The sequence below is a fragment of the Oncorhynchus nerka genome, linkage group LG24 (genome assembly GCF_034236695.1).
Source record: "Oncorhynchus nerka isolate Pitt River linkage group LG24, Oner_Uvic_2.0, whole genome shotgun sequence".
NCBI classification, from domain to species: Eukaryota; Metazoa; Chordata; class Actinopteri; order Salmoniformes; family Salmonidae; genus Oncorhynchus; species Oncorhynchus nerka.
In genome coordinates this window covers 56,384,985-56,404,596 of record NC_088419.1, presented here as the reverse complement: position 1 = coordinate 56,404,596, position 19,612 = coordinate 56,384,985, and the positions used below count along the sequence as shown (strand labels likewise).

At 41.4% G+C, this 19,612-nt stretch overlaps 4 protein-coding genes across 12 annotated transcripts in view; 1 reads left to right on the top strand and 3 right to left on the bottom strand.

Annotated features, from left to right (window-relative positions):
* Positions 1-1,980: 1,980 nt before the first annotated feature.
* hsh2d (hematopoietic SH2 domain containing) lies at positions 1,981-5,316 on the bottom strand. 7 transcript variants are annotated; one of them, XM_029632350.2, is made up of 7 exons: positions 5,097-5,316; positions 4,583-4,634; positions 4,273-4,412; positions 4,027-4,116; positions 3,627-3,792; positions 3,106-3,399; positions 1,981-2,862 (listed from the first exon to the last, which is right to left on the bottom strand). In XM_029632350.2, exons 3-7 carry the CDS (start codon positions 4,392-4,394, stop codon positions 2,308-2,310), a joined length of 1,227 nt encoding a protein of 408 aa, XP_029488210.1. In that variant the 5' UTR covers positions 4,395-4,412; positions 4,583-4,634; positions 5,097-5,316; the 3' UTR covers positions 1,981-2,307. The 7 variants fall into 7 exon arrangements, with proteins under 7 accessions (XP_029488210.1, XP_029488209.1, XP_064865053.1 ...); XM_029632349.2 differs by having other exon boundaries at positions 5,147-5,316; XM_065008981.1 differs by having other exon boundaries at positions 4,273-4,634.
* A 241-nt stretch (positions 5,317-5,557) lies between these two features.
* Positions 5,558-14,036, bottom strand: LOC115108242 (ras-related protein Rab-8A). Its single transcript, XM_029632359.2, has 8 exons — positions 13,853-14,036; positions 11,794-11,854; positions 11,582-11,642; positions 11,123-11,200; positions 10,916-11,005; positions 10,588-10,653; positions 8,883-8,933; positions 5,558-8,795 (listed from the first exon to the last, which is right to left on the bottom strand). The coding sequence occupies exons 1-8, from the start codon at positions 13,974-13,976 to the stop codon at positions 8,706-8,708; spliced, it is 621 nt and encodes a 206-aa protein (XP_029488219.1). The 5' UTR covers positions 13,977-14,036; the 3' UTR covers positions 5,558-8,705.
* A 178-nt stretch (positions 14,037-14,214) lies between these two features.
* LOC115108243 (small ribosomal subunit protein eS27-like) lies at positions 14,215-17,755 on the top strand. Of its 2 annotated transcripts, XM_029632360.2 has the most exons (4): positions 14,221-14,373; positions 15,062-15,170; positions 17,156-17,266; positions 17,402-17,755. In XM_029632360.2, exons 1-4 carry the CDS (start codon positions 14,368-14,370, stop codon positions 17,428-17,430), a joined length of 255 nt encoding a protein of 84 aa, XP_029488220.1. In that variant the 5' UTR covers positions 14,221-14,367; the 3' UTR covers positions 17,431-17,755. The 2 variants fall into 2 exon arrangements, with proteins under 2 accessions (XP_064865055.1, XP_029488220.1); XM_065008983.1 differs by lacking the exon at positions 17,402-17,755 and having other exon boundaries at positions 14,215-14,373; positions 17,156-17,331.
* The window catches only part of tpm4a (tropomyosin 4a), a 24,715-nt gene continuing 22,858 nt past the window's right edge, over positions 17,756-19,612 (bottom strand). For both annotated transcript variants that reach the window (XM_029632356.2, XM_029632358.2), the window contains one exon: positions 17,756-19,114. In XM_029632356.2, coding sequence (XP_029488216.1) covers positions 19,032-19,114 — 83 coding nt within the window. In that variant the 3' untranslated portion in view covers positions 17,756-19,031. The remainder of the gene's footprint in view (positions 19,115-19,612) is intronic.

Below are 19,612 nucleotides of genomic sequence, written 5' to 3'. Positions count from 1 at the left end.
GACTGCCCGTTCCATGATCTCGCCATCACGGTTGACAACTCCATTGTGTCCTCCTCCCAGAGCGCTAAGAACCTTGGCGTGATCCTGGACAACACCCTGTCGTTCTCAACTAACATCAAGGCGGTGGCCCGTTCCTGTAGGTTCATGCTCTACAACATCCGCAGAGTACGACCCTGCCTCACACAGGAAGCGGCGCAGGTCCTAATCCAGGCACTCGTCATCTCCCGTCTGGATTACTGCAACTCGCTGTTGGCTGGGCTCCCTGCCTGTGCCATTAAACCCCTACAACTCATCCAGAACGCCGCAGCCCGTCTGGTGTTCAACCTTCCCAAGTTCTCTCACGTCACCCCGCTCCTCCGCTCTCTCCACTGGCTTCCAGTTGAAGCTCGCATCCGCTACAAGACCATGGTGCTTGCCTACGGAGCTGTGAGGGGAACGGCACCTCAGTACCTCCAGGCTCTGATCAGGCCCTACACCCAAACAAGGGCACTGCGTTCATCCACCTCTGGCCTGCTCGCCTTCCTACCACTGAGGAAGTACAGTTCCCGCTCAGCCCAGTCAAAACTGTTCGCTGCTCTGGCCCCCCAATGGTGGAACAAACTCCCTCACGACGCCAGGACAGCGGAGTCAATCACCACCTTCCGGAGACACCTGAAACCCCACCTCTTTAAGGAATACCTAGGATAGGATAAAGTAATCCCTCTCACCCCCTTAAAAGATTTAGATGCACTACTGTTCCACTGGATGTCATAAGGTGAATGCACCAATTTGTAAGTCGCTCTGGATAAGAGCGTCTGCTAAATGACTTAAATGTAAATGTAAATGTTTTGGCAAATTCCAAGCAGGCTGTCATGTGCCTTTTCCTGAGGAGTGGCTTCCGTCTGGCCACTCTATCATAAAGGCCTGATTGGTGGAGTGCTGCAGAGATGGTTGTCTTTCTGGAAGGTTCTCCCATCTCCACAGAGGAACTCTGGAGTTGTCAGAATGACAATTAGGTTCTTGGTCACCTCCCTGACAAAGGCCGTTCTTTCACGATTGCTCAGTTTGGCCAGGCGGCCAGCACTAGGAAGACTGCCAAGCATCACATCTGAAGGAACCCAGGCACCGCTCATCACCTCGCCAATACCATCCCTACAGTGAAGCATGGTGGTGGCAACATCATGCTGTGGGGATGTTTTTCAGCTGCAGGGACTGATGAACGGAGCAAAATACAGAGAGATCCTTGATGAAAACCTGCTCCGGAGCACTCAGGACATCAGACTGGGGCGAAGGATCCCTTCCAACAGGACAATGACCCTAAGCACACAGCAAAGACAACACAGGAGTGGCTTCAGGACAAGTCTCAATGTCCTTGAGTAGCCCAGCCAGAATCCGGACTTGAACCCGATTGAACATCTCTGGAGAGACCTGAAAATAGCTGTGCAGCGACACTCCCCATCCAACCTGACAGAGCTTGAGAGGATCTGCAGAGAAGAATGGGAGAAACTCCTTAAATGCAGGTGAGCCAAGCTTGTAGCGTCATACCCAATTAGACTCGAGGCTGTAAACGCTGCCAAAAGGTGCATGAACAAAGTACTGAGTAAAGGGTCTAAATACTTACAGTATGTAAATGTGATAGTTTTTCATTTTTAATACATTTGCAAAAATGTCTAAAAACCTGTTTTTGCTTTGTCATTATGGGATATTGTGTGTATATTGAGGAAAAACAATTTAATCAATTTTAGAATAAGGCTGAAACGTAACAAAATGTGGAAGAAGTGAAGGTGTCTGAATACTTTCCGAATGCACCCGAATGCCCACGTTGTCACTTGATTCTCCCGATTGACTCCCTCACATTCATCTGGTCAAACCAGTTAGACCAGCACCTATCTCTGAGAGCACACTTCCCTATTACATTGTTGATAACAAATCAGCATTTGACTGCCATCTCTTGCAGAAACAAAGTTGATCACATAACAGGATGGACAATTGAAACAGGTATTTGCCATGGTTGTATTTTAATGAAAATAATACATAGATGTCTAACATAATTCCTCACATCAAATTAAATAAAACAAAAGTATTTTCACATTTGATATGAAATAGTTGACCATACATCGCACTGTAAAAAAACATTGGCTATTGTCTAATCGCTAACCAGAGCTGGTTGCAGACATAAATAGTTCTCAATGTTACGTTGTAAAAGAGATTCTAGATATATCCAGTTAAATTAGAACATCGTCAGACTAACTTTAACTCATCGGTGCCTTCTCAAAATGCATGTGTCCGTTTGGCCACCCAGCCATCCTGAGGGTAGAGAAGTGGACATTAGTATCCAGGGGCAAAAGGAGGAGGGTTCAGATACTCTGGCAGTAACCCACAGTCCGTGGGTCTAACAGCGGTGACAGCAGTGATGGGTGGAAGGCCATTGTCAATCTCTCCTGGTAGCATCTGATACTCGTTATCAGCAGCTGTATCAATATCCCTATCTCTAGCCTCCACGGCTGTGAGTTTCCTCTGGTCTTGCCCCTGCTCATCCTCCACACTAATCTCTGCGTACATGTGCTCCTGAGAGGCACTTCTCTTCTTATGGAACTTCCTCCTGAAGTAGCTCAGGTTGCTGACCACGGACTTTACATCTTGATTCTTCTGTTGGTTGGAGTTTGGGTCCTGGTGGTGTGTGTTTGGTCGGGTCTGTGGTCTGCCTGTACCCACAGTCCTGGGTTCTGTGGGACCTTTAGATGTTGTGCTGCTCTGGTCCGTGTCCTTTCTCTGTGGTAGAGCAGGGCCTCTGGCAGGTAACTCAGGAGGTTGGTCCAGCTGGGCCGTGGTGACTACATGCATTTTCCTGGGCAATGGCACTGGTTTAGCAGTATGATCTACCTGGAATTAAAATAATAAATTCTGTATAAGAGTACAGTCTAACCTTAGTTTGCTTAACCTACAATGAAATATGTAGGTATTTAGTTTAGACCCAGAGTTAGGAAACCTCAATATTATGGCAATGTAGGCCTACAACACGTTTGCAATAGCATTATCTCACCATTCAAAGTATGAAAATAAAGATTTAGCCCTATCCCCCAACAAACACATACTGTAAACACTATGATAGTCCAGCGTCTTTACCATGCTTGGAGTTTGGAAGCTCAGTGTGTTTAACTCGGTCTCCAGGCAGGGGTAGAGTCTGGGAGAAGGGGTGTTTGGAGATACAGGTGGTGTGCTAGTGTTTGGAGGTGAGCCGGCAGGATCACTCAATGTGCTGGGACGATGTGGGAGGGCAGGTGGAATGTCCTCAGCTACTTTCAGATGAGTACTACTGTGCATATGTGGGGGGTTATTTGGCAACACACCATGATTAGGGTTCATGGCTGGTCTTTTGGGGAATAACAGTTCTGCATAATCAGTCTTGTCCTTTGATACCTACAACAAAAAGTAGATGAAGGGGAAGAATGTTGAGTCAAACACACGTCAATTCACTAATGTATCCACAACAGTGTACAGAAATGCAGCACAGTATACCGTACCCGGACCACTGTGTGTTTATGCTATATTAAACCAACTCAATTCAAGCCTATAGCGTACTGGTGTGTATACAAAATAAACAATACGGTAGTTTGTACTTTACTGAATCAAGTATAGTTCCTCACCTGTCCACAAGCTACAGTCAGCAGCTCATTGAAAGGCATGATAGGCACCCTGCGGTGAAAGTTCACCAGGTCTTGCAGTGAGCTGTGATGCATGTCCTCTCCTACAATAATGTAGCGATTGTCCTTCAGCACATCGATCATGAAGTGCCTGCACCGATCAGTGGCACTAGATGTACAGAGAATTTATTTTGATAAGGAAATGCAGATGGACTTTGAACTACACCGTTGAATAGAACATGACGTTTCAGTGTGGGTAGTATGTGGCATTGACGTAGAATAGGATAAAAGCTATGGAAACAGAACACACCAATATGCTTATTGTCATCAGCTGAACAAACAACCAATCTAATGATGCCTCACCTGGAGTGGTCTATCTCATGTACAAAGCACAGAGGCTTACCGATAGGAGAGTGTGTATCCTATCCTGCTTTCACTGACACGGATCAGGAAGTGGCCTGTGGGATTGGACAGGAGCATTTCCTCAGCAACCCTGCGGTGAATAAACACTACGGCGTTAGAACAAACTTAGTGCCCTACTGTAAGACAATAACAGTCATAAAGCATACAGTTTATCCTTCACCACAAATTGGTCTCATCTATGTTGTTTATCAGGGAAAAGAAACAGAGACACAATTTGAGAACTTACTTCCTGGAAATAATGCCATGGAACCATTCTGGAACTACCCCATTCCTGATGACACAGTCCAGTTGGAACTCAGTGAACCAGGAAAGGGCGTCATGTCTTCCCTGAGTCTGTGTTCCATCCATACCCCCCCCAGTTGTGTCCTGGTAACATACAGTAAAGAATGATGTCAGGAAGCACCCCTCATTCTCTAAATGTTATTCCATTGCCAGTTTCACGTCAGCAATTGTTTTTTTATAGGACAGTAAACACATTTGGTATGACAGATTTAATGTCCAGTTATAAACTGTAAGAAGGTAAAATATGTAATCACCCCAAAGAGCACTTCGCTATTGCTCTGATTGTTCCTCTATAATTTGCAGTTTCTGAATTCAAAGAGGAAGACCATTCAGCTGGCTGGTTGATACACTTATTTACATTAGGGCAACAAAGACATTTATGCTGCCAAATATTTAGTAGCACTAATAAAACCTTGGATTAGTATGACATATATCTTCAACTACATTTAAACTGAGACAGTTAACACAAAGTGAAATAGCTTCACATACATGCCACATTGTTGGTCTCAATGGAAATCTTAAATTTTTTTACTCTGCTCTTAATATTCAAATATTATTTAGACAAGTGGGTAAAACCAGATACAAAATAATGCATCCAAATGAATATAATACTAAAACTATAGTAATATCCGAGTAATTAGGCCTACTAACTATACATCTGCATACCACATTGTCTAACAAAACAAATACTCTTCTTTGAAAATGTACATAATAAGAAAAGTTGTCCAATCCCACAAATAAAACGAACATTACATTTTGTCTACGCACCTGTTGTGGCTAGTTACAATTTTTGTCGCCTTTTCAATAAAGCAATTTACCTCATGAGGAGCAACTCGAAACTGAAGCTTTGCTCTGTTCACACACCTTTACAAGTTAGCTCCTGTGAGGGAAAAGGGTGGAGATATTTTTCCCATGCGTGAAACGGGTAGGTCTATCGTCGTAAAATAGCCTTGCCTAGCCTCAATACCAATTACAGCTTTATCAAGCTAATTTAAACATTTCATTTTAATTCTATAGTAGTCCTCTTCAATATATACGATTGATAAGATATACAGCACAGGTGCAATCGAAAGTAAGAAAAATAAAAACGAGTTTCGTTGTGGCCGATCTTGGGATATAAATATCTGACATTTCTGCATGGCTAACGTTTCCCTTAATATTATAGGAAGGAATTAATTGGGACAATCATGGTAGCCTAATAAATTGTAAGTAAATTGAGAAACTGCAGCAAGTTTTAAAATAATCATTTTAATAAATCATCAAAAGTACACATCTACAAAAGGTGTAGATCAATTCAGTAATATTTATGAAAGTACAGTACAATCATTTTAGATCTTTCTTATTTACAATTGTTTTCTAAATGCCATTTCTCCCCCATTTTCCATAGTTATCTATGAAATCCAAATGGTCTTGAACATGGAATGCTGGAATGATTTATGAACTGAAAAAGATGTACAAATAGTTCCACCAAAAGGAAACGAAACCGTCATAATTGCTATTCTGAATAAACATTTGCCAGACCTATACAAGGTCCTGAACATACACAGCGGTTCAGCAAACTGACTGCCACTCGTGATGTTCTACACAAGAGGACATAAAAAGCTCATCTGCAAAATAATACAGTATTTCTAAATACAATTTACTTGGTCACAAGTAAAGATAAGACCTGTGCAAAATCAGGGGGAAGTCGTTTCCTTTTGCTGTGATTTAATATGTGCTCAATTTCCTAGAAATGTTTGTGTTGACAAATGGAATGCAAGTTCCACATTAAGACGGATTGAATGGGAATGATGGGAGTGACAAAGTATAAAGAGAACAGAAAGCAATGCAATAATGATCCTTTGCACATGTCTAATATCAAAGAAAAGCTCTTCAAGTCAAATGTGCAAACCCTCAAGAGGACCTACAGCCTCATGATGCATAGTTGCAAAGACCATGATATCAAGTATTAGGTGAAAATAAGACACGCTGTCATGGACAGTGGCAAATTCAGAGGGAAGGGCAAGCAAGGAAGGAGAACGAAACCGAAACGCAAACTCCAATAAGCAAAGCTACTTTCCTCCAGGCATCCATTTAACATTGTCACCCTATAACGGACTAAAAATCACTGAAACTATGATTAAGTCTTGAGGATAGGGACTGGAAGAATATTTCAACTCTGGCAAGGGTTTCTACAAGGGCACTTTCATATTTGGATGTTGTTTCACTGAAAATACTGACTACATGTCCTCTTGATCGTTGCTTGTGACATTTTAGTCCATTGCCATGTCACTACATTGCCCCCTAGTGCTTAGATAAAGTACTGATGCCAATGCATTCAATGTAAAACTGCAACATTAAATCAAACCCAAAACACCCAGAATTAGATTGTCTTAATACTGGCACATGAATAGTAATTATCAACACCAAAATGTGGGTCTCTTCAGTTTCAAAGCAGCAAGTATTAGGAAAACATATAGCTACTATCCTCAACTAAAAAAAAGCTGCAGGAGTGGTTCTCTAGTGAAATGGACTGTCATTGCATATTGTATTTCAAATATTCTCAATACAGTAGGTTGACGTTACTCAATTGAGTTCTTATAACCATAACATGTACTTTAGTTGGAATGGACTATAGGCCTACAAAACAACTACAAGGCAGACTAATATTTGCGCCATTGTCACTTATTTTCTGCCACAAATACTGACAACAGCAGCATTAAAACAGGCTTAGAAAGACACAAAAGGCCACACAACTAAACCCGAATGGTATTACAGTATCACAATTTAACAACCAGTAAACAAATAAGGAATAGGTTGAGGTTGGCATTTGAAAAGGTTGCCTAAGACATGACTTAAAAAAATAATTATAATCCATGACAAAGTGATTATTACCACCCAAAAGATTCTCTCCGTTTCAGTGGTCTCCACATCACACACAATATTCATAATTGGGGCAAAGAAAACATTTTGTGGAGTGGTTTAATATTAAAACACATTTCGAATGCCAAAACCAAAGTTGTGGGCAATTTATGCAACTCAATTGTTAGGAAATGAATTGTGCTCCAACTAGACTGATGTTACTGTGGAACAGATTTCAACTGACAGCCACTGGAAGTTCCGGAATGTAATAGTTCTAAAGAACACTGACATATTCCTATACAAGCTAACAGAATAAGACATGCTTTTGCAAATGTTAAGCAGTGAAGCCAATTTCATTACTAAAGTGCAATCAAAATGTGCAGATATCGGCACAGAATTGTTTTACCACTCAAATATGGTTGATAAACCTTGCGCAGGAAACAAATTGGAACTGCATAACGATAGAGTACATGTAAAATGATGAACACAGGTCTTTTTATTTTATTTTTTAGGTATGTCTAAGATGGAATGTCCACTATTGAAAAAAAATAATCATGATTAGGCAGCCAGTACATTGCAATACATTTTAGTGAACTGTTAACAGAAATATATACATATTGGAGCAGATCGGCATTGTACATGAGGACGCACAACTGCAACGCGTTTTGACTTCTCTACAGTCAGCGTCAAAACGCATTGCAGTTGTGCATCCTCAAGTACAATGCCGATCTGCTCCAATATGTATATATTTCTGTTAACAGTTCACTAAAGTTTATTACAACGTACTGGCCACCTACTCATCTTATTTCTTGGATTGCCTGCCATTTAGGGGCCTACCTTCCCACTGTCCTCACCTCACACGTCTTCACTATTAACATGGTAAGACTTCAGAATTCTTCTAGGTATTATCTTAAGAACATAAGTGTCTTTCTTGGATGGCAAATGAGTAATGTCAAGGTAGAATAGAGAGAATCACTCATTTGAGAAAGGAAAAAACAAGGAAGCATAGATCTCCATAGTAGTAGCTAGATGACACAGAAGGCAACTCTGACAGAAGACGTCAGATGCATTTGATGGTTAACTAGTCTTATCATGGAAATAAGCCACTGCTTTTAAGGTTAATTCATGTTGAGAAGAAAAAAAAAACTCACTCAGGATCAACTTTGGCAGCAGTGCAACCACATAGCAACATGAAGTACCTGTAACAATACCAGTTGCATAAGACAAAGAGAGGAGAGGGGGGAGCAGAAGCCTAAGTATAATTATGAGAAACGATATAAGAGCATGAGGAGTGCCCGGTATAGAGATCTCCATCTAACAACCCTGATTGAGCAACTGATTGATCCACCTGACCAATGAATACATCCGTTTTTAAACTGGGGGACACATGGTGAATCAGGAAAAAAAAAGCTCAAAACCCAGAGGCCTGGGATATGGGGAATGAGAAAGGGATGAGAACAGGGCGAAAGAGAGGAGAGCTCTGAGCAAGCTCAGTCCAGTTCTGTCCAGCTGTGGACAATGAGAAGGCCGTGGTCCTCACAGGAGCGTGCAGCGGAAGAAACTGCTCTTCTTGGGCTGCTCTGTGATCTTCACCCCCTGACTGCTGCCCTGAGGACTGTTGCCCTCCTGGAACACACATACACTGAGTGTAAGTCAGAGGGAACACACATTATAGCCCATTGAAATAGATGTGCACATACTACACACACTTACCAGTTTCTTGTCCATTTTCGCCTTGATGTCTCTGGCAAGGGTCATAAATGCCTGAAAATGTCAGGGGTAAAAAACAGGGCAAATAGAGATCAAATCAAAAGAGACAAAACAATGTGCATTGTCTTTCACTAATGTCACAACTTTACTGTACTCCCATTGTTTTTAGAACTGCTTGGAATGAGTCAACTCTGTAGGCTCGGCCCTAAACGGTGTGCTCGCTGTCACCTGGGGCTGTACGGCAAATGAAGCTGTCTATATGGATGTATGATCTCTGTGGTAACTTGTATTTGTACAGGGTGAACTTTAAATGACTATAGATGAATCGGAGTTTGTCTTCAGGAATTCTGTCTTATTTGCATTGGTCTCACCCCTCACACAAGCCTTTAGATGCTGTGACACCCTATGGGTGATCAGGTTACTGTAAACTTTGTATCATATGATTGGTCAATGGTGGTTGGTTTTACACCTTCAGATGTTTGAAATTAAGTTATGTTCTTCCTCTTGTCCTGCATGCAGTCCATTGGATAATGGTTGTATGATATTTCCTCAGACACGGGCCTAGTAGGCATCTCTTCGTTCATGCTTGGTCTTGTAGGTTAACCTTAATATTATGACTTGTGTGTGAATTAGAGGTCTTCACGGATCCACTTGTACCCGAATACCCAAACCGGGACTCGAGCGGATCTGGATCCAGAATTCTAAATAAAGTCACGGGTCTGATCGTCACGGGAATGTGTAAGGGCTGGTACGGATCCGAACGCAACTGCTGCAGTAGAGAGAGAGAAACATTTTAATAATTTATGCTGCTACTCTTGCTTTTCACGAGAGTGGAGCATGGCACGTGTAGCTTGTTTTGTCATAAGCCATCAAAGCAGCAATAAGCTACAGTCATAGAGCCTCTGTGTATGTCTAAAGTTAGGAGACATCTACTCAATGGAAGATGTAATTAAATGTTAAAGGAGGATAGGCTACAATGACCAAGAGTAAACAGCTAGGCTGCTACTTAATATTCTGAATGGAGTTGTTATTTCTAACTGTAGGATGAGAAACTGCAATTAGCCTAGCTAGCGAGCTTAATTGGCTTCTCCCGGTTTGACGCAGTCAAGACAGGTACTACATAATGATATGTGACGATAAATAAGTTAGCTACGGCAGCCATTAGTCTACTATGGTGCGAGTCGTCTTGGTTGGTTGCCATCTCTTCCTCCCCGTGTCACTCGCTCAGTTTGGCCCCTCCCCCAACTGCTAAAGCAGCACCTCTCTCTCCCTCTTACGCTTTAGCTCCGGTTAATAGAGTAGCTTGTAAAAATAATTTTCTGCTGTTTCCCTCACTCGGATCGGACCGGGTCTGGAGCCAACTAAGTCGATACGGAATGGGTCTAGTTGTCCTCGGGTTTGTTTGGAATGGGTCACAATATTTAAAAACATTTTTTTTATTCATATCGGGTCTGGGCGGGAAAGCCCAGATCCATTTCGGACTTGGACCCGTGAAGACCTCTAATGTGAATCCATTCATTTAACAGAGTTATTAAATAATACTTGCTTTGATATTCTCTTCTCATGACCATTCCTTGATCTTAGTCAGCTAAACACATAATTGCACATGGTTTTACTATAATGTTAAATCGAGTCAGGCATTTGGTTTAATAGACTTTGATCATATTAATTGCGTAGTCTTATCAAATTTTACCCCACTGCAACTCACATTCTCCACGTTGATGTTGGCCTTTGCACTGGTCTCCATAAACTTAATACCGTACTCCAACGCTAACTGCAAACAGGAGATAAGAGGGACACACACAAAAAACCTCAGTCAACATGTAGATTTCGTATTGTACTGTCCATGTTGCCTCGCAAAGCCACCTGATCCCGTGAGCTTACATGCAGCGTTTTAATGTAAGTTTGTGTGGATCAGGTGCCCTTGAGTGGCTACATGGACAGTATCACAATCAGAAATCGACATCTACTCTATAGACACTATGAGTTATTTAGTTTATGATATACTTTTCATTTACTGGTCAGTGATCACCCACCTTCTCCCCTCTGTCTTTGGACACCTGTCGCTTGTCATTGACGTCACACTTGTTGCCCAGCACCATCTTCTCCACATCTGCAGAGGCATGCTAGACAGGAAGAGAGGATAAGTCATCCATAGCATTTATAGAGCAATGCAACGCCTTCAATTTCACTAACTTCTGTTCTCCTGCAGAGATGTAAATGTTACAATTTCTGACGACTACCTCCTCTATATTCCTTATCCAGTTCTTGATGTTTTCAAATGACTTCTCGTTGGTGATGTCGAAGACTAACATGATGCCCTGGGGAGGAAGAAAAAACAAACAAACAACCAATTTAAACAGAGCATGTCAGATATTAGCATCCTGTTAAACTTGAGAAACCTGTACACTTGGGAGGATAGTGAATTGTTATAAAGGGCCTAAACAGGATTCCAGGGTGATTGTACCCACCTCCCATGGATGATCTCAGGTATGTACTGCTTCATTTACAACTCTAAAAAGGGAGTGGCTCAAACTAGTTTGGATTCTATTAGTTGATGCACTGATCGCCATGAACGTCTCCGAATAGGATTTAATTTAAAAAAAAAAAAAAAAAATCAAACTAAGTTCTTAGCTAGCTAGGCATATGCTTAGTACATTTCTGACATTGTGAGAGTGACATAGTGAAGCAAGGCAACTAACCATGGCTCCTCTGTAATATGCCGTTGTGATTGTTCGAAACCGCTCCTGGCCAGCTGTGTCCCTGGTAAGAGAACAACACAATGAGAGCCTTTCATTCCTGTCCCTGAATCAACCCACTTGTTGAATTATAGGCCAATTGTGAGCATTCCCAAGGTGCTCTTTCTAATACATAATTTAAGACACTGTGTGAAGAAGTCAAAGGGCTGTCTTACCATATCTGTAGCTTGATCTTCTTCCCATCTAGTTCTATTGTTCTAATTTTGAAATCAATACCTAAAAAGGCAAAGAGGATTAGCATTAGCAAGAGTGAGACAATTCTTGCACTTCTACCCACCTAAAATAGATGTACATTTCACTGTCGTCTCGGAGTTGCAAATGACAAAGGATTTTTGAAACAACCATTTGACGTTGATGTACAGCACTGTTTATGCACAGGTGGCAAAAGCAGACTGCATTCAACATTTGCTCGGAAGCTAGCAAGTACTTATTTGCATGACACCAAGTCCAGAGTGACTGGGGTCTGGCTAGGGAGGCGCATTTTTTTAGATGATGTTGCAAGCCACACACAGGAAGTCAACGATTTCAATGTAAATTGCTGCAAAACTTCAGGGGAGACCTCACCTCCGAGCTAACCTTTCTGTAATGCAACTCTCAGCTAAAATTGGACTGCTTGCTGTGTATGAACATCACTGCTAGATTAGCTAGCTAGAATACACAATATGACCAAAAGTATGTGGACACATGCTCATCAGGTTTACCCAATAAATTACTGGGAGTTTATACATGTAGTGTGCAACTCTGTTTTTAATAGACACCTGCTCGAACATCTCATTCTAAAATCATGGGCATTAATATGGAGTTGGTTCCCCCATTGCTGCTATAACAGCCTCCACTCTTCTGGGAAGGCTTTCCACTAGATGTTGGAACATTGCTGCGTGGACTTGCTTCCATTCAGCCACAAGAGCATTAGTGAGGCCGGGGACTGATGTTGGGCGATTAGGCCTGGCTCGCAGTCGAAGTTTGAATTCATCCCAAAGGTGTTTGATGGGGTTAAGGTCAGGGCTCTGTGCAGGCCAGTCAAGTTCTTCCACACCGATCTCAACAAACCATCTGTTTGTGCACAGGGGCATTGTCATGCTAAAACAGTAAAGGGCCAACCTCAAACTGTTGCCACAAAGTTGGACGCACATAATGGTCTACAATGTCCTTGTATGCTGTAGCGTTACGATTTCCCTTCTCTGTAAATAAGGGGCCTAGCCCAAATCATAAAAAACATTATTCCTCCTCCACCTAACTTTACAATTGACACTATGCATTGGGGCAAGTAGTGTTCTCCTGGCATCCGCTAAACCCAGATGGTGTGATTGACCACTCCAGAGAACACTTTTCCACTGCTCCAGAGTTCAATTGGGGCGAGCTTTACACCACTCCAGCCGAAGCTTGGCATTGTGCATGGTGATCTTAGGCTTGTGTATGGCAGTTCGGCCATGATAAAAAAAAAAAATAATGAAGCTCCCAAAGAACAGTTATTGTGTTGGCAGTTTGGAACTCAGTAGCAATAGTGAGCGTTGCAACCAAGGACAGACCATTTTTAAGCACTGAGCTTGTGTGGCCTACTACTTCATACCTGAGCCGTTGTTGCTCCTAGATGTTTCCCCTTCACAATAACAGCACATAGTTGAACGGGGCAGCTCTAGCAGGGCAGACATTTGACAAACTGACTTGTTGTTAAGGTGGCATCCTATGACGGTGCCACGTTGAAAGTCACCAAGGTTTTCAGTAAGGTCATTCTACTGCCAATGTTTGTCTATGGAGATTGCAAGGCTGTGAGCTCGATTTTATACACCCGTCAGCAACGGGTGTGGCTGAAATAGCGGAATCCACTCATTTGAACTGGTGTCCACATACTTTTGTATATATATTGTGTAGTTACTTAGTCAAGGTAGTTTACTTGCTCACCTGACAGCTAACGTTAGCTAGATAGCTAAGGAGTCAGCTGGTGACGTCGCCAGCTAAAAAAATATCATGAACATTTCAATTTGAGGTATGCCGGGGATGCTGAAGTGCTGGTTTTATTGTGAAGCGAGCCCTGTAAACCAGCCGGTTGTTTCCTGGCTGGAGAACTAAATGCTAACTAAACAAGCTCTCGTTAGCTAGCGTTAGCATGACAGGATGGGCGCTCACCACCAATATTGCTAGTTGGGGTCGAGAGCTAGCTACCCCTCCTCCTGCATAACTTTTCGAACCACAAAACTTACGAAATGTACATACCTATTGTCGAGATAAACGTTGAGTTAAACGCATCTTCTGAAAATCTGAACAACACGCAAGTCTTTCCGACGCCAGAATCGCCGATTAACAGTAATTTGAACAAGTAATCGTAAGTCTTCGCCATGTTATTAGCTATTGCGGAAATCCCGCCCGGCAGCTGTGTAAAGAGATATGGTTAGTTGAAAAAATATTTGGATATGTCACTTCTTTTTCGATTTATACTGGACCAGTGATTGGACAAACAACATGTCACTCTTGACAGCAGTCGTGGCTCCGGAAGCGCGACTTCCCCACTGTCAATCAAAATAGAAAAGGCAGCTGATTGTGCGTTTGCAGTCAATGTCCCACCCATTAAGATGTGATCCCACCCATTATATGATCTCACCCTTTATACAGTTTTACAACTTTTCAGTTTCACATTCACGACAACAATACCAGTGTACAGTCTGAAAGCCGTGCGATAATCTTGTTATCAAAGTACAGTGCCAGTGAAATAACAATAACCAAGAGAAGCAATGTCGGTAAGTGTTTTTTCTTTGCTCATGTGAGAAGTAGCCACATGTACCGTTATCGTGTTTACACCATTGGAATAGCCAGTCAAATACTGTAGGCCTAATTCTTTATTGTAGGCCTTGCTTTCATTGGTGTAAAGTACTTTAGTAAAAATACATACCCAAAAGTACTCGTTACATTTCGAATGCTCAGACAGGACAGCAATATGGTCCAATTCACGCACCTATCAATATAACGTTTTGTCATCCCTTCTGCCTCTTATCTGGTGGACTCACTAAACACATACTGTTTGTAAATTTTGTCTTGTGTTGGAGTGTTGGAGTGTTACTGTCTGTCCGTAAGTAAAAAATCGTGCTGTTTGCTTAATATAAGGAATTTGATGTATAGAATTTTCATTTGACTTTTATTCAAGTATGACGATTGATTACTTTTTCACCACATGTCATAAACAAATGAAATAGTGGGGCTTGTCCCGGGAATGGGATACATGTCTGGGCATGCCTCAAAAATAGCTCTGCTGAAGTTTTTGAATCAGACATGAGAGGGCGCCCTTGACTTATTTACATAAAAACCATACAGTTATATCAAATGTTATTATAACCAACGATTTCCCTTCTAATCTGTGTTTATATCTTTCTATGGATCTTAATGTATAAACTGTACAGTCATATATTTACACATTAATCCGTATTGCAGCTCGCTAAGGACCTAATGCACCCTACTTTGGTGGCTGAGAGGCAAAGACACAAGAAGAAGAGGTTGGTTCAGAGTCCCAACTCCTACTTCATGGATGTAAAATGCCCAGGTGAGTATTAAGGATGTACAACTTCCCAAGTTTGTGATTTACCATTAGAGCTGGGAATTGCCAGGGACCTCACAATATGATATTATCACAATACATATGTGCCGATACGATATGCATTGTAATTCTCACGATTCTGTATATGCATTGCACTTCCATATTGATATTTTATTGCGATTTGAGGGTCCAAATATTGCTCACTATATATCTCCTGCAGAGAGACCATGAGAAAATTATTTTTGATTAGTCATGGAAATAAATGTGTTGGAAACACGAGCTATTGGATGAACAATACTGGAGTTTTGGTACAGAAAATGAAAAAGCACAACGCTTGCTCACCATAGCCTGTGTGCGCCTTGAGCCTTTACCTTCTCAATGAGGATCTAATTGTTTGATTGTACCTCGACTCTCATTGGTTGAGGGCCTGACACTTCTTTCCATTACCAATATTTATTCACAGACACTGTAGTAAACTAGAGAGGAGAGGTAGGCCATTGAACTTGGAAGCAGTGAATTCTGAGTGTGTGAATAATGCCCCAAAAGGTTGCTTTTAATACAGTAGGTAGGCCCAGGCTAATGCATACAAAGCAAAAAGACAATCGTTTCCATATAATATGCGCGACCAAAAAAAAAAATTTTCATCCCAAAATTGTCTGTCTGACTGGCCGCTCCTGCCCACAGCATGGAAAATTACGATGCACCACAATGATCTCTGTCAGGATGCGCAGCCCTCTACTTGGAGTCAAAGTATGGATACTGTATGTCTTGCAAAATAATATAATGATATGTAACTATTTCCCCACCATCACTATTTACCATACTCCATTGATAAACTATGTGTATGTATGTACGTATGTATGTACAGGGCGGCGGGCGGCCTAGTGGTTAGAGCGTTGGGCCAGTAACCGAAAGGTTGCTAGATAAAATCCCCGAGCTGATATGATAAAACTCTGTCGTTCTGCCCCTGTACAAGGCAGTTGACCCACTGTTCCTAGGCCGTCATTGTAAATGAGAATTTGTTCTTAACTGACTTGCCTGGTTAAATAAAAATAAAATAAATAAAAATGGTGTTCACATTATTATTCTAATAACATTATTATCTAAAATAATTATAATTTACAACAAATAAATGAAGCATGAAAATAAAGCATTTACAAAGGCTTATTAAAGGGATATATTGGGATTTTGGCAATGAGGCCCTTTAGCTACTTCCCCAGAGTCAGATGAACTTGTGGATACCATTTTTATGTATATTTTTGCGTTGTGCAATGACAAAATCTACAGGAACAGCTAGCATGCCAGTCATTGCGCTAACGCTTGTTAGCAATTGCACTAACACTAGTTAGCAGCTTCCTTCAAACTACGCAGGTACATAAAAATGGTATCCATGAGCTCATCTGACTCTGGGGTGGATAAAGGGTGTCATTGCCAAAATCCCGAACTATCACTTTAATGAAAACATATGAATGTTTTCATTTTCAGCAGCATACCACTGCTGGCATGCTTCTGAAGTTAAGCAGGGTTGGTCTTGGTCAGTCCCTGGATGGGAGACCAGATGCTGCTGGAAGTGGTGTTGGAGGGCCAGTAGGAGGCACTCTTTCCTCTGATCTAAAAAAAAAATCCCAATGCCCCAGGGAAGTGATTGGGGACACTGCCCTGTGTAGGGTGCTGTCTTTCGGATGGGATGTTAAACAGGTGTCCTGACTCTCTGAGGTCATTAAAGATCCCATGGCACTTATTGTAAGAGTAGGGGTGTTAACACCGGTGTCCTGGCTAAAATGTCTAATCTGGCCCTCAAAACATTCACGGTCACCTAATAATCCCCAGTTTACAATTGGCTCATTCATCCCCCTCCTCTCCCCTGTAACTATTCTCCAGGTTGTTGCTGTAAATGAGAATGTGTTCTAAGTCAACTTACCTGGTAAAACAGATAAATAAAACATATATAAGGGAACAGAAAAACATCTTTGTTTCCCTGTTTATTCCAGGCTGCTACAGGATCACCACAGTGTTCAGTCATGCCCAGAGAGTGGTGCCCTGTGGCGGCTGCTCCTTCGTCCTGTGCCAGCCCAGAGGGGGTAAATGCCGCCTCACTGAGGGTAAGACGTTGTACAATCACATTGCTCAAGAGCCTGAACTTATACAGTAGCATCGACGCACACTATATCAGTTTAGAGCTCTATTGAATGTCTACTGATTGTGAACTTCGACTCCTCTTTCTCGCCTCTGTCCAGGCTGCTCGTTCAGAAGAAAGCAACACTGAGGGAGGTTACAGTTGTGAGCTTTCAACTCTGATAGTCGTGGAAGGTGGACCATGAATGATTCTGACTGTTCAGTCTTAATTTTAGCTTACATTATGTTGATTGGAATGGGTATATTTAGCTGAGCTGATTGACAGTGTTTTGATCTTATTGTGATGTATTTCACACAAAATACAAGCAGATTAATGTTCGGCTACAATATGTCTTCTTTTCATATTGAATAGGAATAATATGATATAATATAAGTTGAAATAGTCTCCCTCTGTATGTGTATGAAATGTATATTTTTCTTAGTAAATCATCAAATAAATAATCGCTTAAACCAGGTTACTTTGTTTTGTAAAAATTTATTAGATTGAAAGAGGGAAAGGTGAATGAAACATTTCAACACAGACTCAAGTCAAATGAGCTTTTTTCACGGGCCAAGGATGAGAAGCCATGATCACCTTCACAGACAACATTAAAAAACATTTGAGGGTTCATCTTCTCTGGTATGTGTATTCTTTGGTTTTGAGAGTTCCCCTGCCGGAAAGTGGTGAAAAACTGGAGCAATACATCTTCTCAATAACTAACATTATTCTACTATATACAATAAGTATCCATGTTGTATTACCTTGATTGAGGCTCCAGTGGTGCTTATTTGGCATAACGTTTACTGCATATGCTACCACCACATTTAATACCAGGAATGTGATTTTACATCCAAGGCTCAGGCAGTCAAATGTAGAGTTGGATAGTGGAAAGGAGGTGCTATAAAGCTGCATGTCAGCATATGGTGGCATTTTAAAACCATACAGATTATAGGTTAAGTCAGAGGATGGGATGCAGTTCTTTCAAAGGATTTGCAGGAGGCTCTTTTCACATCAAAAACATTTTGAGTTTGGCTTTGGCAAACCCTCCACCTGACTGTCGGTCATAGTATTTTACCACCACAAGTAGCACCACAGACATGTTCACCACACTTTCCTTGAGTCATCCTTTAGTCTCAACGACCATGTTAACACACGCAAGCACACCAAAGGTAGGATATTGGCTCATTCTGAAAAGGCACAGTCCAACCTGTGAATATGGTCACACACATTGTGAATGCATAAAATATGACCATGTCGATGGGTGCATGGATAGTAAAGTTGATTCCTGTAAACTGTTCACATAAGACCTCGAGGTGGAGCTCATGAATCATACGTAAAATGAAGACCATGTCACAAGACCTATTTCAAAAACATGCTCTTGGAGTGCACACTTCAGATATTAATTGTCATATTTCTATTCTTTACTAATTGGCCTGAATATAAGACTGTTTGTAAATATGGTCATAATCCATTGTATTTTAATGGTGGTCTATAATCTCAAAGTTCCATGAAACAAAATGCTGTAAACATAAGAATCGGGATTCGAGGAAGCTGGTGATTTGGAATGCATTTCTCTTAAAGAGAGAGAGAGAAAGTTGTGACTTAAAAAGAGAAGAGAAAATTAAGGGTACAAGTATTTAAGTTAATCCCCTTTCCCTGGGAATAAGACTTTACAGCTGGAAATGTGGAACGAAATTGAATATTTATGGAATGTTGCAAGACTTTTATCCTTTCCATCTTCTTCATCATGTTTATAAGCTGTTGAGCTCTTGCAGTGTTTGGTCCAGGACTTGATGCATCCCCAAGTTCTCTTCTTTGGCACCTGCTAATTTTTCTGTAAAACAAAAAAGAATGACATATTGAAGAATAATTGAATGAAACCACACAGGACAGGAGCATCATAAAGTTGATTCATATTCATTCATTCTCCTTAGGTTTGGTAAACAATAGTCTACACTGACGCCAAAGCGATTTTTATACCGTATGTCCAACAGCTGTTTAACATAACTGCTGTGGTCATGTTAAGTTGTTCCATATGCAAACCCCAACCACACCAAAGAACCCTACCCCAAAACAAAAGGCAGATTTGCATGCATAAAATGGATGATGGCGAAGTCTGTCTCTATTCAGCAACTATGTACAGTGACAGTCTATTGAAAGCAATTTGTTGAACTGAACTTAAAAGACAAAGCCACTGGACATTTCTGATCTTATGAGCTGTAAGCAAAATGCACACTTTTTAAAACACGTTGCTGTGAACACAACTCAAATACTTCAACTGCAACCACAACCAGGAGTGTGTTAGTCAAGAGATACACAGTTGTGTGACACT